The 23763-nt window shown below is 38.9% G+C and overlaps 1 protein-coding gene across 1 annotated transcript in view; it reads left to right on the plus strand.

Annotated features, from left to right (window-relative positions):
• STK32A (serine/threonine kinase 32A) overlaps nt 1–23763 on the plus strand; it is a gene marked incomplete at its 5' end in the record, with an annotated part of 69219 nt that extends 45456 nt beyond the window's left edge. The window contains 8 exons of the mRNA XM_083355384.1: nt 6598–6635; nt 13868–13957; nt 15749–15846; nt 18635–18751; nt 19369–19494; nt 20706–20834; nt 22087–22151; nt 23481–23763. Coding sequence (XP_083211510.1) covers nt 6598–6635; nt 13868–13957; nt 15749–15846; nt 18635–18751; nt 19369–19494; nt 20706–20834; nt 22087–22151; nt 23481–23574 — 757 coding nt within the window. The 3' untranslated portion in view covers nt 23575–23763. The remainder of the gene's footprint in view (nt 1–6597; nt 6636–13867; nt 13958–15748; nt 15847–18634; nt 18752–19368; nt 19495–20705; nt 20835–22086; nt 22152–23480) is intronic.

The following is a 23763-nucleotide window of genomic DNA, read 5'->3' on the forward strand; positions in this document are numbered from 1 at the left end:
AGAAAGGAAGAAAGAAAGAAAGAAAGAAAGAAAGAAAGAAGGTGGTTATAGTCAAGATGAGGTGGATTTTAATAGGAATACTATGTGAAGGAAATGATAAAATATAGTGAAAATGCTAGCTTTTTGTGCTAGGTGAATCTGCTCAGAATAGACTTTTGTTTGGCATAGGAGTTCTCCTGTGATAGTATGTGCAATAGTGAGTAAAAAGTCATTAAAGCAAAATAAAATCTAAAGGAACAAAAATAAAAGGCAAGAAACCAAGTTACAGTTTATTTCTTTATTTCTTTTATTCCTTCATTCCTTTATTTATTTATATTCCACCTTTATATAAGTCCCATTAAATAAAATAAATAAATAAATAAATAAATTATTTTGATAAATAATTCAAGACTCTAACATACATAATATTCCTTCGTCCTCCTATTTCCCCCACAAGAAAACACACAAATACATGCAAACACATAAAAACATATATTCCTGCACAATCTATAGGCAGTTCTTTAAGAACAATAATTGTACTGAAATGTTACTTGAGAAAAACTTAGCAAATGATTTACACTCAGTTAAAATATAAAGAAATACAAATATGTTTGGAAATGGTGCTCTGGTGTTTCACTGTAATGTATTCAATTCAGTCGCTCCTCCTCCTCCTCTCTTGAGTTTTACCAACTATTGTACATGGACTGGTTCCTGGACTTTTCTTGGTAAAATTTCACTAGTAGTGAAATATGCTAGCATTTGAAAAATATGTTTGTGATCATTCTTTTAAAAAAATCATGATTTTTTTCAGCCTCTAAAAAAGAAAGGAAAGGCTTATTTGTACATTTTATTCCTAACAGAGATCCCCAAGAATTATCCTGAGATGAAATTGTCTTCTGTTTGTATACTGAGAGTTTACTTGCATTGTCATTTTAGAATTGAAATCCCAACCATACATTTTATGACATCGGAGCCTACCGAGTTGGAAATCAGATGTCACTGAAATATACACTTTTTGTGCATGACTCATTAAAGTTAGTTTCACTCCTAGTAGAACAAACCCATGCAGATTTTTGGCAGCAGTATTTAGAAAGGCTATGCCACGGCCTTCTTCTTCTTAGGGCTGAAAAGGAAAGGCTGGTCGAAGGTCACCCAGTTGGCTCCCATGCCTAAAGCAAGACTTTGGTTTCCCTGAAGCCCAGCACTGAACAGGTACAGTGTTATATCTTTGGTTCGTTAGTCATTGAATGAAACAGGAGTGTTGAAACAGCAAGCAAGTTTATTACCGTATTTTCCGGCGTATAAGACGACTGGGCGTATAAGACGACCCCCTACATTTCCTGTTAAATTATAGGGTTTGGGCTATACTCGCCATATAAGACTACCCCTCTTCCAACGCACACCAAATAAAAATTAAAAAATATCAGATTTGATTTTAATATGGTAATTTTAATTCAAATGCTTATGACATGCAGGTACTTAGTAGGAAAACTGTCACTTATAAACATAAGGCTGCTTGTCATCAAACATGTTAACATAAAACAGTGCAAGTGGATTAAAAATAATAATAATAATAATAATAATAATAATAATAATAATAATAATAATAATAATAATAATAATAATTTGGAAGGGACCTTGGAGGTCATCTAGTCCAACCCCCTGCTAAGGCAGGAAACCCTATACCATTTCAGACAAATGGCTGGCCAGTCTCTTCTTAAAAACTTCCAGTGTTGGAGCATTCACCACTTCTGGAGGCAGGTTGTTCCACTGGTTAATTGTTCTAACTGTCAGGAAGTTTCTCCTTAGTTCTAGGTTGCTTCTCTCCTTGACTAGTTTCCATCCATTGCTTCTTGTCCTGCTTTCAGGTGCTTTGGAGAATAGCTTGGCTCCCTCTTCTTTGTGGCAGCCCCTGAGATATTGGATCACTGCTATCATGTCACCCCTCACCCTTCTCTTCGTTAAACTACACATACCCAATTCCAGCAACCGTTTCCTATTTTCCTAATTCACTTTTTCACTTTTCCTAATTCACTCTAAAGCTTTCCCTGCGCAGAGCCTTAAGTAACACCAGCTGCCTGCAATTAGTGCAGGTTTGCATCCCACCAGGCTCAAGGTTGACTCAGCCTTCCATCCTTCCGAGGTAGGTAAAATGAGGACCCAGATTGTTGGGAGCAATAAGCTGACTTTGTAATAATGCCGCTTGGGGTGTGTGTGAAAGCTCTAATAAGCACGCATATACATAGAATGAAGGCTATTGCTAAGCACATTGATTTGTGCTTTAAATTGTAAGCCGCCCTGAGTCTTTGGAGAAGGGCGGGATATAAATGGGATTAAAAAAAAAGACCAAATGGGAGATCCGGTCCTGGTTTTCCAGCCAGCCCGCCCAGTTCCTGAGTCAAATGTGTCCTTAGAGCTAAGCAGCTGCTCTGGCTGCGCCATTCCCCACCTGCCTTTCAAGTTGGGATAGACTACAGCTGCTCTTCAACTTTAGAAGGAAAGACGCCCAGACCCCAGCCTGTAAAAAATCACAGACTGCAGCTTCTACTCCAATTGGTTCCGCTTTCCCTGCGCAGACTAAATGGGAGATCCGCTCCAGGTTTTCCAGCTAGCCCTGTCCCTAAAGTTTCAGCACCCGGCATATAAGACGACCCCTGACTTTTGAGAAGATTTTCATTGGTTAAAAAGTTGTCTTATACGCCGGAAAATACGGTAACTCTGAATAGAAGCAGCCCTAATGGCTGCTGAACAGCTATTTATATTGTTAGCCTCTAGGTGGCAACCAATAGGTTTAAAGTAACAGTTTCCTGCCCAAACCTAATTATCAGCTTGGAGACAGCCAGTCTGGCTTGCAGTAACAGAAACCGTTAAGCAATACAACAATTAAGGTCAGACATTAAGCAAGTGATTTAAACAGTTGAGGCCAATACATTACATACAGTATGTTCTTTTTCTGACATTAGTCACAGTGTCTTTGCTGATAACATGAAAACTTAAGTCAGGGCAAATCTGAAACACTACAGGGCTCTTAATTGAAATGTGTGAGCAGTCCCCAAGTAGCTTTGATAGTAAATTGGAATGGGTGAGAGAAACACTGTTGATATATCCTATGAGGAAATTCACCCATTTGCCTGGGAGGCATTATGCTGTGTCAGTACATGTAGCTCCATACTGTATGTGTCAGTCAGTCCATACACCCTGTGATGTACTTCTAGAAATGACGCAGTGGGGCAAGGTTGGACTTCCCACAACCTCAGGCCTTGCAGATTCAGAGCAGCCAAGCATTGTTACCCTTTTTCAAGACTAATGCTTTAGTTTTGCTTGCCTCTCATTATGAAACCCAGGCTTCACCTCATTGGTCACATGAACCAGTCATGTCCTTTTACAAATATTTTAAAGTCCTTATGCTACAGAGAAAATGAATAAGCATTTCTATGTTTACTGATACTGAGGTACCTTTATGACAAAATATTCCTAGGTCACATTCTTTGAGGAATATGTTAGATCAGGGCTTTTCAACCTTTTCACTCATTGTACCACTTTTAGGATATGGCAACATCTGAGTACCACCAGTCGCCTAGCAAGGTGTCAAAAACTTGATCAAAAAAAAAGTGATTAAATACAGGTAGTCCTCAACTTACAACAGTTCACTTAGTGACTGTTCAAAGTTACAATGGCATTGAAAAAAGTGCCCCCCCAAGCCACAGCTGAGCAAGACACCTGCCTGCCCACCCGGCGGCACTCTTCCTTCTGTTCAAGGTTTTCATTGCTGTGAGCATTTCTGTTGAGGATTGGCAGTGGGGTGGGGGATAGGGGTGGTTTTTAGTCCCCCCGTCTGCAGGGTGGTTGCAGCAGGTTTTGGTCACTTCACATAACCCTGGGACACTGTCACTGTCATAAATATGAATCAGTTGCCAAGCATCTGAATGTAAATCACAAGACCCTGGAGATGCTGCAACATTCCAGCTGATCGGTGCTTCTTCTGGGCTCAGAAGCGCCAGGATCAGCGCTGAGCTCCAGCTGGAGCCTGGCGCTGATCCTGGTGCTTCCGCTAAGCCCTGACAGCCCTGCAGCTCCAGCCATCTCTTGCTCAGGCTTGCGCAATGCTGCCACCAGTTCAGCTCATTCCCCTCCCCTGCTACCACTTTCTAGGATGGTTGCGTACCACCTGCCAGGTACCAATGTACCACAAGTGGTACCCGTACGACTGGTTGAAAAGCCCTGTGTTAGATTCTGCAAGAAAAATAGGATGAGGGTATTCACATCTGGAGGGATCTTAGCAGCACCATTCAGACTGCAGTCTGAGTTTCCTCCTGACATAGGTTGTTGTGTGTGTCTATGGTTAGGGAGAATTTGTATAAAATCCAAATTAAAGAATCTTATCTGAAGCCATTTCCCCCATATTGCTGCAGAATGTAAGTGGTGTTATTGATTTTTTCCCCTGAGAATGTTCTCACTTATATCTTGAAAAACTGAAAAAATATTACCTAGGTTACAGAGACAGCACATCTTTCTAAATGTACTCTCACAGAAAGTAATGAAAGATGAAAAAGTAACTTTGCAAGCAATCCTCCTCACAGTTACAATCTTTGCAGGTCTGTAAAACAAAGGATAACTGAAAGAAAGATAATAAGCATAGTCATGGTTTCATTTGCAGCTGCTTTGCTTAAGACAATTACAGGCAGTCCTTGTTTAATAACCACTACTGGGACCAGCAATTATCTTCTTGTTAAAAATTAACAATGTCTGGATAAAGGGGACATCACTGTCTATATTAGTAGTAAAAAATATACGGTGGACAGTAATATAGTTCATGTATACATGAATTATATATGTGATAGTTTTATGATCTCTCTCTCTCTCTCACACACACACTCTTAATATTTTATTTAAAAACATTTTAAAATTTCTCCTTCCTTCCTTCCTTCCTTCCTTCCTTCCTTCCTTCCTTCCTTCCTTCCTTCCCTCCTTCCTTCCTTCCTTCCTTCCTTCCTCCCTCCCTCCCTCCCTTCCTCCCTCCCTCCCTCCCTCCTTACCTTCATAATGTTTGTTTAATGCAATGAAATGTTGATGTCATACCTCTGAAAAATAAATAACCAAGATTAATTCCAATCTGACTAATCTTTTGGGCTGTCTATTTAAATCACATGTCTCAAAAACCTCATTTATGAATTCTTGAAGCAATCCTTTCTTGTTTTTAAAAATGTATATTTGCAACCAAAATTGAACGGTGCATAATTCAGTAGAGGAATTAATGGCCACAGCCAAAGTCTTATGATATGTGTTCCCTGTAACTTTTGGAGTTTATTACAAATATATTTTTCAGCTTACAGAATACCTTTTTTCAAAAGCCAAATTAAATGTGTTTTCATCAAATATTCAATATGGTAGTGTTTTTTTTTAAAAAAATCCACATCTCTCAAAGTTTTTTGTCTGTATTGTTATTGTTCTTGAACGGTGAATCATATATTATTCTATTGTAAATTTTATAAGGTTGTTATCCGGCATATTTTTAAATCAAAACCAGAAATAATGCTGAGATATTGCTGAGATATTGCTGAGTATGTTACAATTTTATTTGAAGATGAAAATCTTAAAATTACAGAGGCAGCAGAGATATGTTTAACTATGGGTATAAAAACACAGTCTTTAGTAACACATTAATAAATTTTATTAAAGGGTTTGAAGTGTTTTATGTAATATTTAAGAAATGTTTTATTAGTTAAACTGTTTTATCTGATGCAAAACTTTATATTTGTAACTTGCTATTAGGACTTTTTGTCTATAATAAATTGAAAGTGAAACTGAATATGGATTCTTTCCCCACTCCTTCTCCCCACGTGTATTTTATTCTCACAATACCCATGACCTGAGTCAGGCTGCCACATTTTGACTAATGATCGAGCAAGATGAGGATCGAAAGGCTCAAATTGGACACTCCAACAAATGTAAAATATGATTGCAAAATTAAGTGGCTCCCAGATAAACTAGGAAAATAGACTTCAAGAGAGCCTATGTATGTGTGTCATTATTTTATATTAATTAATAGTAACACTTTAAAACTAAAATTCACTTGCTTGAATCAGAAACAAAAAATATTTTGGGGTATCTCTTTGTTTTAAAAACAGACTTACAGTTTGTGAAACTTTATCAATTATGTGGAAGCAGCTAGTAATAAATGGATGTAGAAAATATTTTAAATCAATATGTCAATAAAACTGTGTTAACTTTACTAAAGAGAGAACTAGCATAGTTTTCTGTTATTTAGCAGTACTACATACAGAACTGATGATTGTGGCAAGAGAAGACGAGAGGCAGGGATAAAAAATATTGCTGCCAGAGGATGCTAGAAAATCATTAAACATGGAAACTATAGAAATTTAGTGCCTAAAAATGAATTAAAACAAAAACCAAAACTATGTTTCTAGTTTTAATTAGAACTCATGATCCCAATAAAGATTTAACTATTTACAACTGCATGTAGAATGAACTCATTGATACCATTATAACAGACAACAACTAGGGATTATAAAGCTTTTATATCCTACCCTAGACTTTTACTGTCAAAATTTTGTTCTTATTGATGTATTTTCTCTCTTTTTAAAATTTCTATTTTAGGGACATAAAGCCTGATAACATCTTGTTGGATGAGCAGGGTAAGTGACAATTATATCTGGCTGCAAGAACATGTATATGCTTGCATCTGTATAGCAAAATATAATGTTTTCTGTAGGATCATGACAGATTTTATGAAGCCATCTTCTAGTGAGATGGAAAACAAGTTGAGGCAAACCTTTAACCTAGCTCTGGTGTTTTTGCTGACTAAAGATACAAACGACAAATTTCTACGGATTTCATAGTGTATCATAGGTTTTTTTTTAAGCTCAAGTAATCTCAAGCAATCCAGCTATTGCTCTTCTTAAGAGAACTATACAACATTTATTATTATTTTTGTGGGGCACACTGGGTCATGTTTTAAACCAAAGGCAATGTGATATTATGCAATAAGAGATAACAGGGATAGACAACATTTTGTCTTTTGTTACTGTTTTAGCCCCCATGGATGTATGGAGATTTAATAAGGCGAATCCAATATATATTTCTTAGTAATTTCAGTGGAACGTAGTTCCAGGTAAATGTATATTGGATAACAAACTTAGTTCTACATAGCATTGTGATTAAATATGGAAGTATTTTTCCTTTGAAAAATATTTAGGTTCTTCTGAAAAAGTTTTACAAAAGTATTTTATTTTATATCTTAGCATAATGTTCTTGCCTATTCCCCATGAAATGAAATGATGTGCAGGGAAAATCTGTTGTTGTTAGCTGCAAAGTCGTGTCTGACCCATCGCGACCCTATGGACAACGTTCCTCCAGGCCTTCCTGTCCTCTACCATCTTCTGGAGTCCATTTAAGCTCAAGCCTACTGCTTCAGTGACTCCATCCAGCCACCTCATTCTCTGTTGTCCCCTTCTTCTCTTGCCCTCAACCTTTCCCAGCATTAGTCTCTTCTCCAGTGAGTCCTTCCTTCTCATTAGGTGGCCAAAGTATTTGAGTTTCAACTTCAGGATCTGGCCTTCTAAAGAACAGTCAGGGTTGATCTCCTCTAGGACTGACCGGTTTGATCACCTTGCAGTCCAAGGGACTCGCAGGAGTCTTTACCAGCACCATAGTTCAAAGGCCTCAATTCTTTGGTGCTCAGCCTTTTTTATGGTCCAACTTTCAGTGCCATACATTGCAACTGGGAAGACCATAGCCTTGACTATACGCACTTTTGTTGACAGGGTGATGTCTCTGCTTTTTAGTGTGCTGTCTAGATTTGCCATGGCTTTCCTCCCGAGGAACAAGCGTCTTTTAATTTCTTGGCTACAGTCCCCATCTGCAGTGATCTTGGAGCCCAGGAAAATAAAATCTGTCACTACCTCCATTTCTTCCCCATCTATTTGCCAGGAATTGAGAGGGCCGGATGCCATGATCTTGGTTTTCTTAATGTTAAGGTTCAACCCAAGTTTTGCACTCTTCTTCTTCACCTGCAACAAGAGGCTCTTTAGTTCTTCTTCACTTTCCGCCATTAGAGTGGTATCATCTGCATATCTTAGGTTGTTGATATTACTTTTGATTTGTGTAGCCCTGCCTTTCTCATGATGTGCTCTGCATATAAGTTAAATAGGCAGGGTGACAGTATACAGCCTTGCTGGACTCCTTTCCCAATTTTGAACCAATCAGTGGTTCCGTGTCCAGTTCTCACTGTTGCTTCTTGGCCCACATATAGGTTTCTCAGGAGACAAATAAGATGGTCTGGTATGCCCATCTCTTTAAGAACTTGCCACAGTTTGTTATGATCCACCCAATCAAAGGCTTTAGCATAGTCAATGAAGCAGAAGTAGATGTTTTTCTGGAACTCCCTAGCTTTCTCCATGATCCAGCGTATGTTGGCAATTTGATCTCTAGTTCCTCTGCCTCTTCGAAATCCTGCCTGTACTTCTGGTAGTTCTCGATCCACATACTGCTGGAGTCTAGCTTGTAGGATTTTAAGCATAACTTTACTAGCATGAGAAATGAGTGCAATGGTGCGATAGTTTGAACATTCTGTGGCACTGCCTTTCTTTGGAATTGGAATGTAAACTGATCTTTTCCAATCCTGCAGCCACTGTTGAGTTTTCCAAATTTGCTGGCAAATTGAGTGTAGCACTTTTACTGCATCGTCTTTTAAGATTTTGAATAGCTCAGCTGGAATACTGTCACCTCCACTAGCTTTGTTGTTGCTCAGCTTTTCTAAGGCCCACTTCACTTCACATTCTAGGATGTCTGGCTCGAGATCAGTGACCACCTCACTGTGATTTTCAGGGACGTTAAGCTCATTCTTGTATAGTTCTTCTGTGTAATTTTGCCACCTCTTCTTAATCTCTTCTGCTTCTGTTAGGTCCCTGCCATTTTGGTCCTTTATCATGCCCAGTTTTGCATTAAACGTTCCCTTCATCACTCCAATTTTCTTGAAAAGATCTCTGGTCCTCCCTATGCTATTGTTTTCTTCTATTTCTTTGCACTGTTCATTTAAGAAGGCATTCTTATCTCTTCTAGCTATTCTCTGGAATTCTGCATTCAATTGGGCGTATCTTTCTTTTTCTCCCTTGCCTTTCGCTTCCCTCCTTTCCTCAGCTATTTGCAAAGCTTCCTCAGACAGCCATTTTGCTTTCTTGCATTTCTTTTTCTTTGGGATGGTTTTAGTTGCCACCTCTTGTACAATGTTGTGAACCTCTGTCTATAGTTCTTCAGGCACTCTGTCTATCAGATCTAATTCCTTAAATCTATTTGTCACCTCTACTGTATATTCAACAGGGATATGATTTAATTCATACCTGAGTGGCCTAGTGCTTTTCCCTACTTTCTTCAGTTTAAACTTTGCAATGAGAAGCTCATGATCTGAGCCACAGTCAGCTCCTGGTCTTGTTTTTCCTGACTGTATAGAGCTTCTCCATCTTTGGCTGCAGAGCATATAGTCAAGCAGGACAAGAAGCAATAGATGGAAACTAGTCAAGGAGAGAAGCAACCTAGAACTAAGGAGAAACTTCCTGACAGTTAGAACAACTAACCAGTGGAACAACCTGCCTCCAGAAGTGGTGAATGCTCCAACACTGGACGTTTTTAAGAAGAGACTGGCCAGCCATTTGTCTGAAATGGTATAGGGTTTCCTGCCTTAGCAGGGGGTTGGACTAGATGACCTCCAAGGTCCCTTCCAACTTCTTCTTCTTCTTCTTCTTCTTCTTCTTCTTCTTATTATTATTATTATTATTATTATTATTATTATTATTGTTGTTGTTGTTGTTGTTGTTGTTGTTGTTGTTGTTGTTATGGAGGAAACAGATTATCTGGACCCCTACCAATCGGGCTTTAGGCCTGGGTACAGCACGGAGACGGCATTGGTCCCACTGATGAATGATCTCTGGCGGGCTCGGGACAGGGGTTGCTCCTCTGTCCTAGTCCTATTAGACCTCTCAGCGGCTTTTGATACCATTGACCATGGTATCTTACTGCGGCACCTCAGGGGGTTGGGAGTGGGTGGCACTGTTTTACAGTGGTTCTCCTCCTACCTTCTGGGTTGTTCGCAGTTGGTGTTGACAGGGGGACAGAGGTCGGCCTCGAGGCCTCTCGTTTGTGGAGTCCCTCAGGGGTCGGTCCTCTCGCCTCTCCTGTTCAACATCTATATGAAGCCGCTGAGCGAGATCATTCGTGGTTTTGGGGTGGGGTATCATCAGTATGCTGATGATACCCAGCTTTTTACTTCCACCCCAGATCAACTCAGTGATGCCCTCTCCGTGATGTTCCGTTTCCTGGAGGCGGTGAGGGTCTGGATGGGGAGGAACAGGCTTCGTCTAAATCCCAACAAGACCGAGTGGCTGTGCGTATCGGCATCTCGGGTTGTCCATTCTATTCCATCGTTATCTATAGGGAGTGAGGTGTTACCCCCTGTAGATAGGGCTCACAACTTGGGTGTCCTCCTTGATTCACAGCTCAATTTTGAAGATCATATAGGAGCTGTGACTAGGGGGGCTTTTGCCCAGGTTCGCCTGGTGCACCAGTTGCGGCCCTATTTAGACCGGGACGCCCTACGTACAGTCACTCATGCGCTCGTGACCTCTCGGATAGACTACTGCAATGCTCTCTACATGGGGCTGCCCTTGAATGCCACTCGGAGGCTCCAGCTGGTGCAGAATGCAGCCGCACAAGTTGTGATGGGAGTCTCCTGACACTCCCATGTAACACCTCTGCTCTGCGAGCTGCATTGGCTTCCGGTTGTCTTCCGAGTGAGATTCAAGGTGCTGGTGATGACCTATAAAGCCCTAAATGGCATGGGTCCGGGTTATTTACAGGAGCACCTCTTGCCGGCATTAACTTCCCATCGTCCTGTGCGCTCCCACAGAGAGGGCCTCCTCAGGGTGCCGTCGGTCAGGGAATGTCGACTGGCGCCTCCCAGGGGGAGAGCATTCTCTGTGGCCGCACCTGCCCTGTGGAATCAGCTTCCAGTTGAGCCTCGGATGGCTCCCAACCTTTGCTTGTTTCACCGCGACCTGAAGACTTGGTTGTTTGAACAGGCCGGCCTGGACTGAGGGATTGGAATTTAGAGTTATATTTTTAAAAATTTAAATTTTAGAATGTATTTATTACTTAGGGCTATTGATTTAATCTTATTTTAATTTTTATATCTTGTACACCGCCCCGAGTCCTTGGAGAGGTGCGGTATATAAATCTAATGAAATAAATAAATAAATAATCTGATTTCTGTGTTGACCGTCTGGTGATGTCCATGTGTAGAGCTGTCTCTTGGGTTGTTGGAAAAGAGTGTTTGCTATGACCATCGTATTCTCTTGACAAAATTCTATCAGCTTGTGCTCTGCTTCATTTTGTACTCCAAGGCCAAACTTTGCTGTTATTGCGCTTATCTTTTGGCTTCCTACCTTAGCAGTCCAATCCCCCATGATGATAAGGACATCATTTTTTGGTGTTAGTTCTATAATAGGGGTGTCAAACTGCCGGCTTGTGGCCCAGACACATCACGAAAAAACTGCACCTACCTCATTGCCGGCAATGAGGAAAAAGTTCCAATATGTCGCACAATGTCACGTGACGTTGCGGGTTTGACATGTCTGTTCTATAAGGTGCTGTAGGGCTTCATAGAATTGGTCAATTTCATCCTCTTCAGCACTGGTGGTTGGGGCATAGACTTGGACTACTGTGATATTGAATGGTTTGCCTTGGATTCGAACTGAGATCATTCTGTCATTTTGAGGATTGTATCCCAGTATTGCTTTTCCTACTCTTTTATTGACTATGAAGGCTACTCCATTTCTTCTGAGGGATTCTTGCCTGCAGTACTATACCTGATGGTCATCTGAATTAAATTCACCCATTCCTGTCCATTTTAGTTTGCTGATTCCTAAGATGTCGATGTTCAGTCTTGTCATCTCTTGTTTGACCACGTCCAGCTTTCCCTGAGCGTCCTTTCGGCTTTGGCCCAGTCACTTCATTTTTTCTGGCGCTACTAGTACTAGCCCTCTGCTCTTCCCCAGTAGCATATTGGACGCCTTCCGACCTGAGGGGCTCATCTTCCAGCGTCATATCGTTTTGCCTTTTGGTACTGTCCATGGGGTTTTCATGGCAAAAATACTGAAGTGGGTTGCCATTTCCTTCTCCAGTGGATCACGTTTTGTCAGAACTCTCTGCTATGACCTTTCCGTCTTGGGTGGCCCTACACGGCATAGCTCATAGCTTCACTGAATTACGCAAGCCCCTTCACCACGGCAAGGCAGTAATCCATGAAGGGGAGGGAAAATCTACTTTGCGGTAATTTGTGTTTATGTTAACAACTAGTCAAAGAGTACGAATCAACAATTCCAGTGACATTTGCATGCCCCAGTGTTTGAATCAGTGCTATTGTTGTGACAATGTTGCAACCAAGGGGACCATTGAAATAAGTATTTTTGCAAAGGCTTTCAATTTAATGTGTTTTAGCTGGTTATTTTAGAATTTGTTTGGAATCATCTTTTCTCTGATTGTCCTTGAAATTGAGGTCATTCTAACTATTTCCTCTTTGCAATTTATCTGTGTTTCACCAACCATGGCAAGAGAGGTGTGTAATTCCATTCATGTGTGCAAAAAGCCTTTTACCTATTGTTCAGGTTTTCTCCCCCGAGACATTGTTTTTGCAGCCTATGTACCTATATTTAGACTGTTAAGACTGCTTGTTTTCCAGTGGCTTTCCTTCCTTGGAGGATCATATTTTAAGCTCCAGCACAAACTTCTGTAGGGTTTTTTTTTAAGTTTATGTGATGTTATTTATTAGATTGCTAGGGTATTTCACTACCAAAGTCTTATTAGCTATAAAATCCAAGCATGTTGAAATTAAAATTATTATATTGCTATTTAACATGTTAAAGATAAAGTTTCAATTACACTACGCATGGATGAAAGCCGATTTTAAAAAGTTGTGTTCTTAAAGCCTTCTTAAAGGCTTGTGCACAATAGAGCCTCAGTATTGCATTGAGAAGTCTCAACACGAAAAAATTCAGTAGCAAGTAGCAGACAGATAAACCAGTTGGTGTTAGAGGTAGATAATCCCAAACAATTTGAATAGAAAATGGGAATTCTGCAGCCAAGATATGATTGGGCTTAAGTCCATTAGGAGAGTAAAAAGAAAAGCAATGTTTTCTACTATAGAGGGTAGCCCTAATTGGAGCACATTACAAAAATCAAGTATTTAATTAGTAGATGGATCGCTGTTGTTACTTACTAGGAAAAAGTGCTTTTGGCATAACAATTGAAATTGATTAAAAAGCAGTCTGGTCACAGACTCCACTTGAAATATTATGTAGAAATCCGTATTAAAATTACTCCCATGCTATATAATCATGGTCTTTCCTAAAGGAAAGGTCTATAACACTCCTTTCACTAGGTTTTTATGTATTACTTAATGAATGAGCTTTATGCTGAACTAGTGGTTCAGATAGGAGCCGGTCAATATTCTCAAACTGTTTCATGTGATTGTCAAAAAATATGGCTTAGAATAATGATTAATTATGGCGGATTAGTATGAGTTTTGTGGGTGGCTTGGAAGTATAAGGATTTTCTGTTCCTTTCCTTTCCCCTTTCTTAGATTTTCTCTAAGGGGATTGTTATGCAAAATGTTGCTAGATTGATTCCATAATGTTTTATGAGAAACTTTAAAACAAGTTTATTCATTGTTTGGAATATAGCACATAATCCACATAAAATTCTTTTCTTCCCTCTGCTGTTATAATTATAGGAGTAGAATTAATTGCCACACCAGAATGGAACATTAAATAGAAGTGAAACTTTCTACTGATAATTTATCTTTTTATCTCATTCATAGGGCATGTTCATGTAACAGATTTCAATATTGCTACAGTGCTAACTAAAGATACACAGGTTACCAACATTGCTGGCACGAAACCATATATGGGTGAGTAGTCAATGGAGCCAAGTTATTTGTATGATATTGATTTGTTTTCTGTGGAGATTTTGAGCTTCCTTCTTAGTAAATATTAAAACAGTTTTAAGAAACAAAGTTGGCATGATTCAGAAAATACTTCAAAGCTGATCTGGACTTACATGTGATAGACTTGGAATGGCTTCAGTTCTGCAAACCTTAAAAGGTCCTTGCATGGATGGCTGATCTGACCTCAGTTTACCTATAGGAAATCCTGCAAGTCTAATCCAAAACTATAGATACAGTTCTTGGGTTTCTCCATGTGAGTCATAATTAGATCGCCCATCCCACATCGATGTTAAGGCATACTTTTGACAGGTTATACAAAATTATATTAAATGGACTGTATACATGATTGCATATCTTACTGACATTAATTAGATTTATTGATGCTTACTCTTGAACCACTGTTATTTCCTCTATCCTTGTTCATTACGGAATATTTTAACCAATTCACCAAATATTCTTAGAATCAAAAAAGGATTAATTGCGGCTATTTTCTGCTCAGTGCACTTGCCGGCAATGTGGCTGGGGGAGAAGAGCAGTGATAATACCTAACCTTGCGTTAAAACTATATATAGTCAGTTGCCTGCTCCCTTCCATTTGCTCTTCATTTATTATATTTCACTTTAAAGTGTGTTGGAATATATGAAGGAATATTTCAGATGACTTGAATTATGCTTGCACTTATTAAGCAGGTGCAAAATGTGCTCTTCTTCTTCTTCAACAACAACAACAACAACATAGTAAAGGTGGCCATTTTCATGCTTTTGTTTTTATGTGAAATAGCCAACGAGTTAGTCGAAGTGTAACCTGGAGGTTGCGAGAAAGAGGTGTGAAAAGCTTTATGCAGGATCTGAGAGAATAAGAGCAAAGAGTTCAAGAGCACAAAATACAGCACATTGTGCAGTGACCTTTTGAACAGCTATGTTTTTTTTTTGAAGAACTTGGGAAAGTCTCTTGGTTCTCATGTTCTTTTTTAATTTTAGTAAGACAAACTTCCTCTTTTAATTATTAGAAGATGCAATTTAGCCCTAGGTCTGACGGGATCTCCTCCAAAGGCCATTATTAGAATAGCATGATTCTGATTAAGGAGTTAGTAGTATGATGGTCCAGATTAAAGTCAGCTGAAAAAAAGAGGCAAAGGGCACAATGGTTTCTCCTTCCTTTCTAATAATTCACAGAGCCTTGGTGGAGCAGTGGGCTAATGCCTCCTTAAGTAACACCAGCAGCCTGCAATTAGTGCAGGTTCAAGTCCCACCAGGCTCAAGGTTGACTCAGCCTTCCATCCTTCCGAGGTAGGTAAAATGAGGACCCAGATTGTTGGGGGCAATAAGCTGACTTTGTAATAATGCCACTGGGGGGGGGGAAAGCCCTAATAAGCAGGCATATACATAGAATGAAGGCTATTGCTAAGCACATTGGTTTGTGCTTCTTAGATTGTAAGCCGCCCTGAGTCCTCAGAGAAGGGCAGGATGTAAATGGGATTAAAATAAATAAATAAAATAAATGTAAGAAAGAGGGTATGACAAAAAATGATCTACCCCAGCATTTTGTTCTCACACAGATCACTCAGCCGTCTCAGGGAAGTCAAGAAGGTCACACTGACGTCTATTCTCCAGCAACTGAAGATGTTCCAGAGTTGCTTATTGCATAACACTAGAATTTCTTATGAGAACTTGCATTACTCTAGAGAAAGAAAAGTCAATCATCTTGTGGAATATTCCATCCTAAGGCAAATCTTGAATTTCTCTTTTTTTGCAGCACCCGAGATGTTTACTGCTACAAAAACTGAAGGCTATTCCTATGCTGTTGATTGGTGGTCATTAGGAATTACAGCCTATGAACTCCTCAGAGGCCGGGTATGGTACCATCCATCCATTTACCTATCTATCTATTCATGATTTCATCATGTTTAAACTATTCAGAAGCAATTACTTTCCAGAGCTGCATCCACTGTGTAAACAAGTAGTCCACAACTGAGCCCAATATTTCTGTTGCTAAGTGAGACATTTGCTAAGTGAGCTTGGCCCCATTTTACAACCTTTCTTGCCACAGATGTTAATTTAAATCACTGCAGTTGTTAAGTTAATAACATGGCAGTGAAGGCAATCTGGCTTCCCCACTGACTTTGTATGTCAGAAAGTCGCAAAAAGGGATCACGTGACCCGGAACACTGCATCCGTCATAAATGTAGGTCAGCTGCCAAGCATCTGAATTTTGATCATGTGACCATGGGGATGCTGCTACAGTTGTAAGTGTGGAAAATGGTCAGAAGTCACTTTTTCGGTGCTGTTGTAACTTCGGTCGCTAAATGAACTGTTGTAACTTGAGGACTATCTGTAGTAGAGTCATTAACATTCTAAAGGGAAGCTGTTCTGCTTGAAGAAATTTATTTACTGATAAATGTTAATGTCTGCTTATAAAGGTTATCATAAAAATATCATCAATTCAAAAACTATAAAGAACAAAGTGGAACTATACTTCAAAAGACCTTTCAAAATTATGGACTAAGCATGCAGTCTGAAGAAGTGGACTGCTGTGTGTGAATTAGTAACCCAACACATTTCATGCTGCAACATGCCTTATTGGTTCATTGGGTCATAACATATTTTCAAAGTTTGCAGCGGATTGTATAGAAGACAGTAGGCATTTTATGAAATATTTGAGTAAAGTGGGAAATTTACTATAGTGGAAATATGCAAGTTCTTATTTGTTCCGTTCTTTAACTTAGAAATAATATGACATCACATTTATAACTTCCTATTCAAGTGCATTTGTGCCAATTTTTAAAATTTATTTAGGCACATATGATCCCATTAGACGTAATCCTGGAATGGGGGTAGGATGATTTTTTTGGAGCTGAGTATGTGGGTCAATTCCAAATTAGTAACATGTTGCTTGTCTGATTATTGGAGGTAGTTAAAATTTCTAAAGCACAACATGTTTGTTTTCTTTTGTTTTACAGTAATGTTTGTTTTAAAGGGAGTACTAATCTGTTAATGCCAGTTACATCTTATGCAGAGGGAAAAAAACTAATTTCTTTTATAATTACTTCTTAAATAGTTGTTTGATTTTCAAAATCAAGCTGACTTTGTAATAATGCCGCTTGGGAGGGGTGTGAAAGCCCTAATAAGCAGGCATATACATAGAATGAAGGCTACTGCTAAGCTTGTAAGCCGCCCTGAGTCTTCGTAGAAGGGCAGGATATAAATGGGATTAAAATAAAATAAATAAAAAAAATCAAAATTGAATTATTGTAATTCAGTCAAAAGGTTATATTTTTTAAAAGGCCTTAAAAGCAAAGGTTTTCTCAAATACCTGGTGCCTTATATTTTCTGTATTCTTTGCTGTTTTGTATACACACAAAGCAAATTACACCAAAGTTAAGCATTACTGAATGTGTGCCTAGATTAATGGTTTTCAGATCTTCCTCTTTCTGTCCTCTCCCCATTGTATCTGACTTGTTTTTCTTAACAGAATTCTGCATTTATCAGGTTGTTTGTTTTCTGTAGCACATAACTAATATTAAATAGGTTCTGGATAAAGCCTGTTACCTGAAATGCAAAATCTTGCATATTCCAAGGGTGCAAATTCCAACGTTGTCAGATGATTGAAGTGAGAAGCTATGCCCTGAACTGCTCCATAAAGAGACGATGCCAGACTCCATCCTGAGAACATTGGGAATGGAAGTCGCTTATGATTCTGAAATAATATCATATCTATTTTCCCCTACATGCTCATGACACATTTTCTTTCATTATCACTCGTCATTCTGGAGTAATGGTGGTAATTTGAGACAGCAATTTGAGACTAGAATTTGACAGGTTGCTTTTTACAAAAGATTTGAAGCTCAGGGGTGGCTAAAGGTTTTGCTTTTAATTTCTACGCAAGGCATAGGCAAACATGCCAGGTGAGCTTGTAGCTCCCGGTATTGCAGTATTGCACAAATTCTCATCATTTGTGCTGCTCTTTAATACAACACAAGAAGAGGCTAGAAATGCTCTTCTGCTGGTTAAATTTTCTTTTCAAAGTTGAATGGATTAGCCACACTACTGCAGGCATGATGGGAAAATATGCTCCTTAATTTAATTGATTGCATTTAATGTCCAGAGGATTTATTACAAAACATTTTGAGAGTGTGTTTAAAACCATGTCAGTTTGACTTCTCTTTTGTCTTATTTCAAAACAGAATATATTTCAATTCAGAAAAAAAAGAATACAATTTTAAGTATTTCTAGGAATATTGAAAGAATTCACACCTATCACACACATGCCACTAAAGTGATTTTCCTTGAACTCAATTTGCATTGAGTGAAATACCAATTGGAAAATCCTTGATCTTTTGCCGTTGCTTACATGCAGCTTTTTAAGTGTAACTTTTCTGTTGACTTCCTCTCCTGTGTTGATCTGTTCACTTCAAAAAAATTTCCTAGTGTCCACAATGCCTTAACTAAGAACATTAGTGGACACTAAGGAAGGAGGGGGGAGAGTAAGGTCCCTTGGAGAAGTTGTCAGCCCATTACAATACAATGAGACTTCCCCCCCCCTCTAAAAAAACTCATTTAACCGAAAACAGAGAATTCACTACTCTGTTCTTGTTGGATGAGGGCTTTGTTTAAGTGTCCTTGCTTTCTTCTCTCCTTGCAGAGACCATACCACATCCGCTCTAGTAATTCTGCCAATGAAATTTTGCATGTGTACAAGACGGCCACCATCATGTATCCTGCTGCTTGGTCACAGGACATGATCTCATTGATTAAAAAGGTGAGTGAACTTTAGAGAGCAGATGTTGGTTAAGATGCTCACCCTTCCAAGCCTTTTGATTGAATAGGAGCTGATTCCACCAGGAATAGGACATTACTGGAGATACAGGGCTGCTGCTAGATATGGAAGCTATATGAGTCATTCTACCTTTTTCTTCCACGGAATGCATTTTAACACCTAGTGGGTCGTTATTTTACACCGTCAAATAGTTCCACTTGATTGTTTTAGGAATTCAGGAAAACCTAAACTACACAATCCTTTTAGGAAACTCTTTTACTGTACACTGCATTGGACATTTCTTGCTTGATCCTCCTTTAGTTAGTTTATTTATCCAAGTATTTCTGTCTGAAGCAACAGTAATGGTTGTTGCAATCTTTTAAAGGGTTTAGAAGTGCTATACAGGAGCTCAGAATTTGAGGAAAAGTCAGAGCAGGATATTCACAAACAACCTATAGGCTGCATGGAAAATCTTGAACAGTAAAAATTCATGGGCTGGAGATTCCCTATTATGTCTGAGATAGATAAAGAGGCACGTATCATCCTTTTCTGTATTCAGTCTGCAACTGTCTTGTATTCTGATGTTTTTTTTAATAAACTGCTTTAATTCTAATTTCTAGTTAGTGGAAATAAATTCAGAGGAAAGATTTTTTCATCTGAGTCATATCCAGGAGTTTCCTTACTTGGCTGATATCAATTGGGATGCTGTTTTACAGAAGACAGTATTGCCTGGATTTCTTCCTAATGTAAGAATTTTATTTTGAATGTTTTCTTAATTTTGAAACTAGAGTTATAATGATGGTGACTCTCTGGCATGTTTCTTAATGTATAAAGCAATAAACTATCATGATGCATATTTCACACACCAACAGGGTAAAGTCTGAAGAGAAACATAAGCTTCTTAAAACCCCAAATCAATAATTTAGGTTTAATCATTAAATTAAGATCAATCAAATGGCACAAAAATTAGTTTATTTATTCATTCACGTATTTATAGCATTTCTAGAGTTGCCCAAAACTCAGCAACAAGTACCTCTCCCCTCTCTAAAGCAACACAATATATATATATATTAAACACCTAAAACGATGAAATGGCAACCAGATTAGACTGTGTTTCCCCCAAAATGCGACCTGATCTCTCTTTTTTTGCCTCCAAAAGAGGCACCAGGTCTTATTTTTGTGTGTGTGTGGGGGTGTTGTTTTTTCCACTCACCTCCGGCCACCCAGCTGGCCCACTTCTTCTGCAGCCGAAGGAGCAGCTTCATTCTGTATTTCGCAGGCCGGGGGACGCCGCAGAAGAAGTGGGCTGGCAAGGAGAGGCCTGGCTGCAAGGTAAGTGGTTGTGGGGCACGTGGGGCAGCTCCACCTCCCTCACCCTAGCTTGATTTTTAAGTGTGTGTCTTGCCCCAAAACTAGGGCTTATTTTGGAGGTAGGGCTTATATTAGGCCCACCCCCCAAAAAAATCAAGCTACGGCTTATTTTTGGGGTAAGTCTTACTTTTGGGGAAACACGGTAATATATAACAACTCAGTCAACTGGGACTCCAGGCCTGCAGGGGCCAGTCATATATTTGGGGGGAGGGGAGGAACACTGATTTTATTTTTTAAAAAATCAGGAGTTGCCTTCAAGAAAACTTGTTCTTGAGGTCCCATTAGGTGGCTTGATGAGAGAATCTAAAGTGTGCTCTCTTTAATGGTGCATGAGGGATTTTGTATTTGTGGTTAAAGGCTTTTATACTTTTATAATTATTGATCCTAGCTGTCCAATTCAAGGTCTCCTCTATATTAATCTATTTTGAAATTCCAGAGAGTCCTAATAGTTTTAACTGGGGAAACTGTTTTGTCTCACGTCTATGGTATGATTGAAGAGCCTTGTCCATGCAAATGTCTTTCTTTTAGTTTATTTTATTTGGGGGGAAGGGTAACAATTTCTCTCTGTGTGTGCCTTCCTCCCTAGAAAGGGAAGTTAAACTGTGACCCAACCTTTGAACTTGAGGAAATGATCCTGGAGTCCAAGCCACTTCATAAAAAGAAGAAGCGCTTGGCTAAGAAGGAGAAGGAAAGCAACAAAAATGAATCCTCAGAGGTGAGGCACAATAGAGTTGGATGGTTGAATTATCCAAAGGATGTTTTTGGCTGATGTGAGGGTGCCGGCATTTTAATGTCTTCCAGTTTCATTAGGTATATTGATCTAAAAGACAGAAATCTCACATCTAAATCACACTGACTTTAATGGCAATGCCCCAAATGAATAGGACAGCAGCCAAAATGTGCAGTCTATAACCCTCTGTGCTTTCTCATTTTTGTCATTTAAATGATTAACTGGTGCTACAGTATATTTATAATATTTTTTAAAATATTAGAGCACCTGTTGAAACCTTTACAAAACTGAGGAATGGCCACAGACATACCAGTTTTAGATTTTTTAAATACCAGATTTAGATTATTTTAAATTCTATGAGCAATACCTTACATTAAGGTTGTGGCAGAATAGAATAGAATAGAATAGAATAGAATAGAATAGAATAGAATAGAATAGAATAGAATAGAATAGAATAGAATAGAATAGAATAGAATAGAATAGAATAGAATAGTTCTATTTTTTTAGCTACTTTTAGATTTGGTGAGGTGAATAGAAAGGAAAATCCCAGAGACAGTAGAAATAATAAGTGTCCAGTGATGTTGGCAATTTTTTCTAGGTTCATTAGCTTTCCAGAGCGGGGCTGAAAACTGTAGCAAAGCAGGGAAAACACATCCTTTTTTGTGAAAAAGAAAGAAATCAAGAAATAGAACTTTCTTGTTTCAGATTTGTATCTCCTTTCTCCCCTTCTCTACCCCAATACTGGATGCAAACAAAGCCAGAAAGATTAGATATCAAGAAGGAGAGAAAGAATGGAATCAGTGCCCATAGGATCTGACTCTAGCTGCTTCCAAGAGATACTATCTTCATTATCACTGCTACTAAGTCAGTTATTTTTGCAAAGCAAGATGTATTGAGGAAGGCCATTATCCTTAGTCTATTACTACTAGAGCCCCCTGTTCAGGTAAACCAAGTTCGAGAGAAATCAGGTTGAATGCTAAAAATTGGATTGTCAACTACTGAGGGAAATAACCTAGAAATAATGCTTGATCAAATTTGATGCATTTGATCCAGGTTGGTAGATGCGTTTAGTTTCTATTAAGAGAGATCCACAACTGAATCAGCTAATAATTTAGTTTATGGATCAATTGTTTGAATTCCTCTGAAATGCCTTTCTTGACAGGTTTAGTGGCTTCTTGCATCAAATACTACAATGATGAATTCTCATTAACTGATCTTTTTTCTTTCTTAATGTAAGACCTGCCAGCTGCAGAAAAATCTGGAGTCAATACAAAGGGACTTCATGATTTTCAACAGAGAAAAGTAAGCATTGACCTGAAAATATAAACTTTAGCTTAGCACATCAATAAGATTACTTAGAACTAAGGAAATCTGATTACTGTTCCTCAGATAATTAGGTAGTGATTTTGGCACAAAATCCATAGAAAAGCACTGGAAGCCTGGCATTGCTGTACACTCTTACTCGGCAGTTGCTCAAACTTATTTCACTGAGGTAGGCAAGCCCACTGAATTTAAATTTTGAATATCTTTCTGACAAAAATATAGAATAATGTTTTCCTTTTCCCCCCTGCCTTGTTCTCCTTCCAGAAAGAAATTGTATCTGCTATAGCTATATAGTAGAAGATGAGCAATAACAAAGACAGATTTTCAAACAGTAGCTATTTCCCCCAATACATAGGTAGTCCTTGACTTACAGCCATTTGTTTAACCATTAAAAGTTACAATGGTGCTGAAAAAATTAATGTACAACCAGTCCTCACACTTATGTCAGAGTCTCTGAGGTCACATAATCAACATTTGGATGCTTGGTAACTGGAATGTATTACAATGGCTGCAGCATCCCAGTCATATAAACACCATTTATGAATTTCCCATGGGAACTTCTGACAAGCGAAGTCAATGGGAGAAGTCAGATTTGCTTAATGTGATTTCCTTAAACAACTAGGGTGAAAAAGGTCGTAAAACTGGGCACAACTCATTTAATGCACAACTTAGTGACAGAGGTTTTGGTTTCAATTTTGGTCATAAGTCGAGGTCTCCCATAATTCCATTTCTTGACTTTCTGAGACCATTCTTACAAACATAGCATAACCAGCAATACATTGGGTGGTTATTGTTATTTTCAATCATTCCTGCTTTTTTATCCACTTTCCAGCATAGTGAATATTTTATTGCATAGTGTATGAAAGTTATAGTGTTATAGGCTGGATCTTTAAGTTTTGATTGTTGGCTTAAGAAATTCAGTTAACATAGATTTGTAACAAGCAATATGTTCTTGAAATGGATGGTGTATAGACTTTATAACTGGAATCATAACAAGCCTAACAAAAGGAGAACTGATTGTATCTTGGCTAATACAGAAGTTTGGAATACTGGTTAAGATACCAGGCTGGAAACCAGGAGACTGTGAGTTGTAGTCCTGCCTTAGGCATAAAGCCAGCTTGGGAATACTAGGAAGAAGGCAAGGGCAAATCACTTCTGAAGTTTTGCCAAGAAACTGAAGGGACTGGTCCAGACTAACTCGAAGGCACCCCCCAGCCCCACCCCAATGCAGATGGTAAGCTTTTGGGGAACTGTTGGACTTTATTGCTACCTGATCATGGACTTTGGTTTCTCTTATATACATTTTAGGGCACGACAAGAACATAACAAAATGCAGGAGAACTTGACGGTGACACAAACCAAAGACAACGAGGAAGAAGATGACCAAAATAATAATCTTTAAGATAAATGTAGTTTTCACTCAGGTGCTGCTACCGAAAGGGCAGGCTTTTACTTTAGCTCATGGAGCTTAGCAGATAAAATTGCACACTGCTTTCAAGATAAGGCAGATACCTTGCTAAGGAACCTTGAGGCTAGACGCTGAGTCTCTCTTCCCACCATAAGGACTTGTGGCCCACAATCTTGCAGAGCT

The sequence above is a fragment of the Vipera ursinii genome (assembly GCF_947247035.1).
Source record: "Vipera ursinii genome assembly, chromosome: 2".
Lineage (NCBI taxonomy): Eukaryota > Metazoa > Chordata > Lepidosauria > Squamata > Viperidae > Vipera > Vipera ursinii.